A 10,153-nucleotide genomic window follows, 5' to 3' on the forward strand; every position below is an offset into this window, starting at 1 on the left:
CTCATTGATCGTTCGACGCGTGGAACTCAGCCCTGGAATATTGATAGCTCACGCTAAAACTTTTGCAAAGACAATTGTAAAATATCCCTTGACTCGTTTTGAGGTTAAATATTTTGTTCTGCACAGCGGAATTCTGGGAGAGACAGTAGATAACGTCATTTTCGAGCAAATGCCTACAAGAATTATAATTGGTTTTGTTGCCAATGTCAGTTTCAATGGAGCGAGGAAGCGGAATCCCTTCAACTTCCAAAATTTCGGCATCAACTTTTTATGTCTGGCTGTCGATGAACGCCAAGTACCTACGAAACCCCTGTATAAAATACTTCATTGAGAAAATCAACAATTATTGATTTTTCTAGACAACTATTAAGATATTCAATTAAGAAATTTGGAATGTTGTTTTTTTTCTCCATTATTTTCTTCTATTTTTCTTCTCACTTAAAAATTAATAGAAAAAAAATTGAAAAATCCAATAATAAATAAATGTTACGAGAGTAAACGAACGAATCATTTGATGGAATAAAATTAAGTTTTTCTTTTTTTTATTAATTAACTCGTTGGACATTGCACGTCTCCTTCCCTCGACGCTTTGAGGTTCATCACTTCGTTCAGAATTTTCTTCTCGAGGTCTAGGAGAGCTGGAGGTTTCTTGTACTGCATTCATCACAAAAAATGATCAATAGCATTATTTAGAAAAATCATCGGTGGAGATATTGAGGAATATAATGCCTGAAAAATCACCGTTATGACTAGAGTATTGAACTGATGTGTGAAGGAAATTCTGTCCTGCTCGGGCTTCAAGCCCACCCTCTCCAAATCTGGAATGTTCAGCTTCTTGAAGTATTTTTTATTAGTGGTACGAACAGTTAATGCTCCATCGTCAGCAGTTATAGAATAAACTTCTTTGGAGTAGGGGAGGTTTCTGATCCTCCATTCTAAACCAGTTTTTGTGATTCTTCTCGATACGAAAGGCTGAAAGGAATTATTATCTTTATTATTTTCGATTTACGCATTGAATTAAAATTTTAAACTATTTAAATCGATGATTAAATGAATATCGAAGTGTTAAATCGTATTAAATTTCCAACAAAAAGTGTCTTGTGACATTTCTTCATGGAAATAATAAAATATTCGATAAAAAAAAATTCATAATTTTAACTGTGCAATTATTTCTCTTACAGCAGACGAACTCTCTCGAATGCCACTGATTTCTAGATTATCTTCCTTCTGGGGTTCTGGATCTCCAATCTCCACCACCCACCCAACATCCTGCCCCAATTTTCCCTTTTCTCTCCACGCTCTTCTCGTCACGACATTCGTCTCCAGGTTATACTCTTCCACAAGTTCTCTGCCATCTTCCAGTAAAAAATGTACTTTTCGTGTCCCTGGAGTGGAATAAATATTATGTTGAAAGGTGCGGAAATCGAATGAACTGGTTATGGAATTGAGATCCTACCGTCTTGAATAATAGCTGTCTTTTTTGCTTTCTGTAGAACATTCAGCCACTGCTCCGACGCCATTTTCAAATAATCTCATTGCCACGGTTACCGGCAGGCTCGATGGTGTGGAGGGGGGCCGCACGTACTCCGCAACTGTGCAGACGCATCCACGGCTGTCCACAGATTAGTGAAAAATGTGAGGGAACAACTGTGCACAACCACATCTGTGCACGGTGCTTGCAGTCGGTCAAACAGTGTCGGTAGAGTAGAAATTGCATTCGTTTCATTTGCAGTTGATATTAATTGTGGAGGGCGCCATGTATCCCACTATATACGACAAATGATCGTCGGAACAAGGTCCGCGACTCTACCGGGTGTCCACTGTTAATTAAACGCATATGTATCCCAAGTAGACTCTTTTCAATTAACACTGCGTAGCGCTGTCTCATTTGAATTGAGACATCAATCTAATATCATTGAATGGTTTAACAAAATTGAAAATGCAAATAAACTCGCTTGGAATTTAGATAATTTTATCGAAGAGTAATTAATGGAATTTTAAAAGAAAGATTTCAGTGTTTGATTTTGAGTCAACGGCTGAGCCTCACCCTGTTGGACATTTCTGGCGATTTTTACTGGGTCGAGAAATGGCGTGCTGATGCCTCTAAAGATGGGTTTGAACCTGAGGAGACTCCTAGACCCCAATGTTCTATACATACACCTAGACCCCATTGTCCTCCTAGACAATGTTGTCACAACTGTTCTTTTCAATTGAACACAGACACCATCTGTAGAGACATTTGTCATGTTTAGAGGCCCTAGCACGCCATTTCTCGAGCCGCTCTTTCATTTGAGCCCAAAAAAACATTCATATCTTGTCTGATATCTCTGCTACAAACTCGGGTCTGCAACTCGGGTCTTTGATTGAAAACCCGAGTTGTAGACCCGAGTTTGTAGCAGGGATGTCAGAGAAGAGATGAATGTTTTTTTGGGCTCAAATCAAAGAGCGGCTCGAAAAATGGTGTGCTGATGCCTCTAAAGATGGGTTTGAACCTGAGGAGACTCCTAGACCCCAATGTTCTATACATACACCTAGACCCCATTGTCCTCCTAGACAATGTTGTCACAACTGTTCTTTTCAATTGAACACAGACACCATCTTTAGAGACATTTGTCATGTTTAGAGGCCCTAGCACGCCATTTCTCGACCCGCTCTTTCATTTGAGCCCAAAAAAACATTCATATCTTGTCTGACATCTCTGCTACAAACTCGGGTCTACAACTCGGGTCTTTAATTGAAAACCCGAGTTGTAGACCCGAGTTTGTAGCAGGGATGTCAGACAAGATATGAATGTTTTTTTGGGCTCAAATGAAAGAGCGGGTCGAGAAATGGCGTGCTAGGGCCTCTAAAGATGGTCTTGAGCCAGGGGAGACTCCTCCACCCCAATGTTCTATACACACTCCTAGACCCCATTGCCCTACTAGACAATATTGTCACAACTCTGCTTTTCAATTGAAAACAGACATCATCTTTAGAGACATTTGTCATGTTTAGAGGCCCTAGCACGCCATTTCTCGAGCCGCTCTTTCATTTGAGCCCAAAAAAACATTCATATCTTGTCTGATATCTCTGCTACAAACTCGGGTCTTCAACTCGGGTCTTTAATTGAAAACCCGAGTTGTAGACCCGAGTTTGTAGCAGGGATGTCAGAGAAGAGATGAATGTTTTTTTGGGCTCAAATCAAAGAGCGGCTCGAAAAATGGTGTGCTGATGCCTCTAAAGATGGCAAATGTCTCTAAAGATGATGTCTGTTTTCAATTGAAAAGCAGAGTTATGACAACATTGTCCAGTGGAGTCTAGGAGTCTTCCCTAGTTCAAAACCATCTTTAGAGGCATCAGCACGCTATTTCTCGACCCAGAAAAAATCGCCAGCAATGTCCAACTGGGGGAGTCGATCAGGCTGAAAGTGGGCATAGAATATTACAAAATTCCGATTTTTTGAAATTATTTTGACCGTTTATGGGTTCGTATTTCTAAAAATTGGTTACCAATCTTTGCATTTTCACGTCTTATATCATCTTACATCATTTGCAAGCAAATTTAAAAAATGTGAAATTGGATGATTACAATGCTTGCATTTGGAAAAAACAATTTCCTCAAGAATTGAATGTAATCGAACTCCTAACAGTATGTTAGCTTTATTAGCTCTATTAGTTTTTGAGAAATTCTCCAAAAAATTGGTCAATAAAAAAATTATATAATAAATATACAACACGAAAAACTTAAAATGCTCGTGTAAATAGAAACAAATGAGGAATTCAACAATTGAAAATTTTTCTCAGGGAGACGATTCTCGATTTGAAACTGCACATATGATAACATGAAGATTATTCAAGAATCTGCATTATCGACACGGGCGACTTTCAACGCAAATGCCTGGAGCATGAGGACAAAAATCGGGACTTCCCATACGCCCATTTATTCACCTCAAAGACAACGTGCGTTACGTAGATTTTTTTTCTCTCATTTTGGTTTTCGCTGAGCTGTGGTGGATGCATACTACGCAATAAAAATCACGAATCACATTGACTACTTGTTCGATTTCATTAGAGTAAGTGTAACAGCTGCATTTTTTTTTTTATTCCCCAGCCCCTTTATTCTATTATTTCTGACGATCCAATTCTCGGTTTTCCTTTCCAGTTTGCTCTGTGTCGGCATCCAATAGAGGTTAGGATTCGATTAATCGTGGAATACCCATTATTCTTTCCAATAATCACGTGGACCACATCTACTATAAAAAATGAATCCTCTCCAGCTGTCCGATTTTGCCATGAGCACATGTTTGAGCGACGTGACAATCGTCATTGGCGACGAAAAAATACCCTGCCATAAGTTAGTCCTCGGTGCAGCCAGTCCAGTCTTGCTATCGATGCTGACGTCAGAAATGGAGGAGGCAGCTGAGAATTCTATTGTCATCGAAGACATCGAAGTGGTCACCATGAAGGCTGTTTTGAATTATTTATACAAGGGAGAAGATGAGGATTTTGATGGATTTGAGATGGCTTTGAAGGCGTTGGTTGTTTCTGAAAAGTATGCCATGGAGAAATTCAAAGCTCTCATTGAAGAAAAGCTGATCAAGTGTCTAACTATCGACAATGCTACCAACATTCTTGATCAGGCTGATACTTATCAAGCGAAGAGACTCGTACAGAAGTGCATGGAATTCATCGTTCATCGCAGGAATGAAATAATGATTGCAAAAGTTTTCAAAGAACTTTGTGACAAAAAGCCCGGGCTAATGATGCAGTTCATCGTTGGGATTATTAATGTTACGAAGGAACTGCGCGCCCAATTAGACAAGAATGTCCATATTTTTACAGAAATGTCACTCTTGCTTAAGTTGATTGAAAATGAGATAAACAAACGTTGATATGCTTGTATACATCGAATGACAAATCATATTACCTATCGAATTTTTACAGAAAACAGTTGCAATAGAACACTCTACTGCCTGAAGTTGAGCTCCCTCACAATTTTCCTTGGGCAACATAATTTTTGTATCAAACAATTTTAATACGAACAATTTCTCGACAAATGTTTTAGATCTTATTCTTTGTTCCCACCATCACTCCTTTCCTTTTTGACCCCTTAAACCCTCCCAACATCATAATGCAGCCTGCACCCAAGACCGTGATGGAAAAAACTTCAGACTTCGATAATTCAACAGAAACTATTCAATTAAGATAATTGAAAATGAGGTAAACAGTGTTAATATGCTATCTAATGACAATTCATATCATCTATGGAATTTTACCAGAAAATAATTTCAACAGGACATTCTGCTTCCCGAAGATGAGCCACTCACAATTTACAACATTATTTTTGTATCAAAAAAATTTAATACAAACAATTCCCGACAAATCGTTTATTCCAGAGTTAAAATCGTCCCGAAGTTGTTACACATTTATCAGAATTGACAATTGATTATTTATAACGTCATTCTCGCCAAGCGCTGTCATAATTCTTCAGACAACAATCTGATTAAAATGCGGATTATGAGTTATTCTACGTAAGCCATTAAAATTTTCCTTAGAATGACAAATATTGCTGGCGCCACGATTGAAGCGACTTCTCAGAAAATTACCTCAGTCCTTTTTTTATGGCAAAGGATATGTCTGTTATGGAATAGAATAGACTCCTTTCTTCTATTATACCTCACGATGATTACGATTTCCTGGTAAGGGACAGGTAGTGCTGCCGTCGCCGAGACCCCCCCCCCTTCCCCTCTGGGCCCTTTATTATACAAAATCCGCAGTGCTGAACCAACAGAAACGTCAGTCTCCCCTCCCCAATTTATCTTCCAATCCGGTTAAGTCATTTCCACCAACGGAGTCAGACGGACGCTCGGGATTTCTATTTAATGCTCTGTCTTGTAGGAAATTCAGACAGTCTGACGAGAGTCATCAATCGACTATCAAGTCTTCTCTACTTTTGAAATTTATTAATTCAGTTAAACTTTAACTTCACTGATGTTAAGGAGCGATACCAAATGTAAGTATAATATACATACTTAGTATATAGTGGAGTTTATTGGTCAGTTCATACCTCAAATTTTGGAGGTGTGGAATCCCGCATCTCAAAAAAATTAAAAGAAAAATAATTGTTCTACAATTTTATCAAAATTTTTTTTTTCAATGACCGCGTGAGCTATATCTAGATAAAATTCCGGATGAATTTATCCCACAAAAGAAGAGAAGAAGAGGCCTCTTTACAATATCACCTTCAAAGTCCGATATACTAATTAATAAACAAAATAACTGAAAAGTGTTACAATATTTTGAATTGTAATTAGGGGAAACCGGATATAATAAGGCCATTTGGCCCTCCTGATGAAATCTCCCGTCAATCCCGGTTGACCCTCGCGACCCTTGTGACCTTCCCAGCAACAATTTACCGGTAAATTTTCGGATATTTACCGGTCTTGCTGGGGACTTTTCGATGACACCCGTAAAAAATATTCCCTGAGTTTGTAATTCCAGAAAAATTCAACCCACCTCAAATTTTCGCGTTCCGCCGCCCCTGCCCTGTTGGATAACGGATTGTCATTTCTTTTTTAGTTACAGCAATGTCGACTCACAGCAACATAATAGGGAACAACACCTTCATGATGTCCGGGAGCCAGAACGTCATGACGTACACCTGCGAGTCCTGGACCTCTGACTTCCAAGCGAGATTCATGATGTGCGGGGAGTTTCCGTCCGGCGTTGTCGACAACTGCACCATCTCCGTGTGGCTGAGACACACCTCGAAATCGACTTCGAGGGTTGGCAGTGCCGTCCGCGTCCACAGGGATGTGGAGGTCCTCGTGAAGAAGACGATCCACAGACCTGTGAGGGCGCACATGAGCCTGCGGATCAGGCAGACGCAGAGCTGGGTGGCTGAGCAGACGAAGCTGTTGGAGGTCTGGAGGGAGTCCTGCTTCTTCTCGGATTTCTGCTTCACCTCGTTTTTCAACGATACAAAGTACAGGATTGTTCTCCAGATCACGTGGAACCTCGCCGATATGGAGGACCCGTCCAACCGGCCCAATCCCTACCTCGAGGTGTCGGACTTCCTCATGACGCGGAGTCTCAGCGACGTCAAGATCATCATCGGTGATGAGAGGATACTCGCTCACAAGCTGATTCTCAGCGCTGCCAGTCCTGTTTTCCACGCGATGCTGACGTCGCCGATGAAAGAGGGGATGGAAAATTGTGTTGTCATCGAGGACATTGACGCCGGCATCATGAAGACGGTCTTGAAGATCCTGTACACGGGGCGAGACGAGGACTTGGATAGACTTGAAATCGCCTGGGAGGTACTGGCCGTGGCCGAAAAATACGACATGAAGGTGCTGAAGGATCAGTGTGAACAGAAGCTGCTTAACAATCTCACTGTCAACAACGTTCTGCAAATCCTCGATGATGCCGACACCTATCAGGCGGAGACACTCAAGAAGGAGTGCATGAAGTTCATTATTAGGCATCAGAAAGAAATTATTGCGACAGACTATTTTGAGGAAATTTTTATCAGGAAGCCTTTGCTTATGATGCAGTTCACTGTCGGAATTGTCAATTCAAAATCCAATTTGTTTAAGTAATTGACGGGATATTCAATTAATTATTGAATAATTTTTCATTGATATTATGTAAATATTTAATTTGTGGTGTTGTAATAAAGTGTTTAACGTTTTTTATTAAATTCTTATTTTCTCTTTATTTTTTTTAAATGTCGTTTTCTTCCCGCCATTATCTCCGCCATATTATGGCGTAGTAGACATATGACATATATAGACTTGTCAGAGATGCGACGGACTCACTCGTCACGACTGCAGACGCCTTCGGAACGCGGCCTTCCTCATTCTCTCGATTTACAGGTGATTATTTACCCATCAGTCCTTTAAAAATGCCTCAATCACCTCAATTTCCATCAGGCCCCCTCTCAACCTGGAAAACCGCATCATTTCCACCACTTCAAGGATAAAATTCCCAAAAATTCCGCTAAATCAGTCCCCCTAACCCTCAACCTCACTCTCAATCTCTCTCCCCAATAACCAGACTGATTTTTTCAGTTCAATTGTTGTATTCACACGAAAAAATGGAGCGTCACTGCACCACATACTCATGGAGAGTGAAAATGCCAGCTGGATATGAAGCCACCGTGACATCGAATTATGCATCAGCCAAAGTGATCGCCAATTGCGCTGTGTACGTGACAATACGATGGGTCGAACATAATCGGGTGATTGTCCAATTAGTAAAGACCAAGGAGAGTCCCTTCCAGGTCGACATTACTGCAAAACTTTGCAACTTCGAAGAGAAATCGATCAACGGATTTCAGTGGAGGAGGAGCTGTGAATTCATGTTCACTGGGAACTTGCTACCACTAACTGCTGACAGAGTACTTCACATTGTCTGTGAAGTGCTCTGGGAACTACCTTCAGTCATTCCTCCACCTCCCACGTTTCACTTTCCTGAGGAGATGCAGGCATTCCTGATGAATCAGGCATTTAGCGATGTTGTCTTTGCTATTGGGGACGAGGAAATTCCAGCTCACAAGCTCATCCTCGTTAGCAACAGTCCTGTCTTCCTGAGGATGCTGTCGACACCGATGGAAGAGGCTCAGACCAATCGGGTTGAGATCCTGGACATTCCTGTGGACATCATGAAGGTAATGCTCACTTTCCTGTACACAGGGAGGTATCAGGCTCTGGAGGACGTCGATGTCGCGTGTCGTGTTCTTGCTGCAGCACAGAAGTATGACATCGGGAGTCTCAAGGATGTCTGTGAGTACAGCCTTTTCACGGAACTCGAGGTCGAGAATGCATTGAAGATTCTTGAGTATGCTGAGGTCCATAAGGCTGACAGGCTCAAGCAAGAGTGCTGGAGGTTTGTCATTAGAAATAAGAGGGAGATCATCACTACTGAACAGTTTCGAGAGCTCTGCTTGAGGAATACTCTCCTGATGGATCAGTTCATGGAGGAGATCGTCAAGGCGGACCCTTGAGGGGTCTCGACGATCGCTCACTTCACTTTTTCATTTTTTTTTAGTATTCATGGTTTGATATTTCGTATTGAGATTTTTTGATGGTAATGCAGGGAGTTGTTCATTCTCAGGGACATATTGATGAGGTTTAAACGACTGTTGACTCAACGGGTTTCGATTAACGCTCGTTATTAGATTTATTATATTTTGACGTCTTGCATTTTCAAAATATTGCTTTGAGTATTTTTATAAGGATTGGGGAATTCGATATTCCAGAGGTTTAGAGTAAATGTCATTCTGTTAGTTGACATTCTATCGTTTTTCGTTTGTCGGAAATGTTTCCATTGGAGATTAATAAGCGGCTTATGATATTTTCATAATAATTAATGTGATTGTTCATTTTCTTGGGAATATTTACGAGGTTTAGACGAGAATAGAACGCTCATTACTTGATTTATTATATTTCAACGTCTTGCATTTTCAAAATATTGCTTTGAGTATTTTTATAAGGATTGGGGAATTCGATATTCCAGAGGTTTAGAGTAAATGTCATTTTATTAGTTGACATTCTATCATTTTTCGTTTTTCGGAAATGTTTCCATTGGAGATTAATAAGTGACTTATGATATTTTGATAATAATTAATGTGATTGTTCATTTTTTTGGGAATATTTACGAGGTTTAAACGATTGGTGACTCAAAGTTTTTCGTTTAACGCTCATTATTCGATTTATTATGTTTAACGTATTCTTGCATTTTTTAAATATTGTTCTGATTATATTCATAATCGTTGGATAATTTAGTATTCTAGAGGTTTAAAGAAAATACTCTTTTGTTAATTGACGTTTCATCATTTTAGATGTGTTGTAAATGTTTCAATGAAAAATGAATAAATGACTTTTGATATTTTCATACTAATTAAAGTGGCTGTTGATTTTCATAGAAATATAGCCACTGTCTTTGATAAATGTCTCATTTTAGCGTGGCAATTTCATAGATACTGGGGAAATCTTGTAAATTTCTTCCTTTTTCACCGTTGAACATGTCGATCTCTGCTGCAACAGTGTGTTCCTTGATTATTTTCGTAGCTCAACGTTAACTTGCGCTGAAAACATCAAAATTCACAATGAAAAAAAAAAAAATTATATTCAAATGTTGCAAAACGAAATCACCATTCCTCTGAGACTCAA

At 39.8% G+C, this 10,153-nt stretch overlaps 4 protein-coding genes across 4 annotated transcripts; 3 read left to right on the plus strand and 1 right to left on the minus strand.

The window, feature by feature from the left end:
• Positions 1-525: 525 nt before the first annotated feature.
• LOC107041208 (protein DPCD) lies at positions 526-1,627 on the minus strand. The gene is made up of 4 exons (XM_015261649.1): positions 1,457-1,627; positions 1,180-1,385; positions 742-972; positions 526-654 (listed from the first exon to the last, which is right to left on the minus strand). The coding sequence occupies exons 1-4, from the start codon at positions 1,518-1,520 to the stop codon at positions 550-552; spliced, it is 606 nt and encodes a 201-aa protein (XP_015117135.1). The 5' UTR covers positions 1,521-1,627; the 3' UTR covers positions 526-549.
• Positions 1,628-4,240: 2,613 nt separating this feature from the next.
• LOC107041190 (speckle-type POZ protein-like) lies at positions 4,241-4,870 on the plus strand. The gene has a single exon (XM_015261630.1). The coding sequence runs from the start codon at positions 4,241-4,243 to the stop codon at positions 4,868-4,870; it is 630 nt and encodes a 209-aa protein (XP_015117116.1).
• A 1,695-nt stretch (positions 4,871-6,565) lies between these two features.
• Positions 6,566-7,579, plus strand: LOC107041191 (TD and POZ domain-containing protein 4-like). The gene has a single exon (XM_015261631.1). It carries the CDS (start codon positions 6,566-6,568, stop codon positions 7,577-7,579), a length of 1,014 nt encoding a protein of 337 aa, XP_015117117.1.
• A 220-nt stretch (positions 7,580-7,799) lies between these two features.
• LOC107041207 (speckle-type POZ protein A) lies at positions 7,800-9,881 on the plus strand. The gene is made up of 2 exons (XM_015261648.1): positions 7,800-7,855; positions 8,051-9,881. The coding sequence occupies exon 2, from the start codon at positions 8,077-8,079 to the stop codon at positions 8,983-8,985; it is 909 nt and encodes a 302-aa protein (XP_015117134.1). The 5' UTR covers positions 7,800-7,855; positions 8,051-8,076; the 3' UTR covers positions 8,986-9,881.
• Positions 9,882-10,153: the final 272 nt, after the last annotated feature.

Source organism: Diachasma alloeum, unplaced genomic scaffold (genome assembly GCF_001412515.2).
Source record: "Diachasma alloeum isolate Michigan unplaced genomic scaffold, Dall2.0 Dall_scaffold_00359, whole genome shotgun sequence".
NCBI lineage: Eukaryota > Metazoa > Arthropoda > Insecta > Hymenoptera > Braconidae > Diachasma > Diachasma alloeum.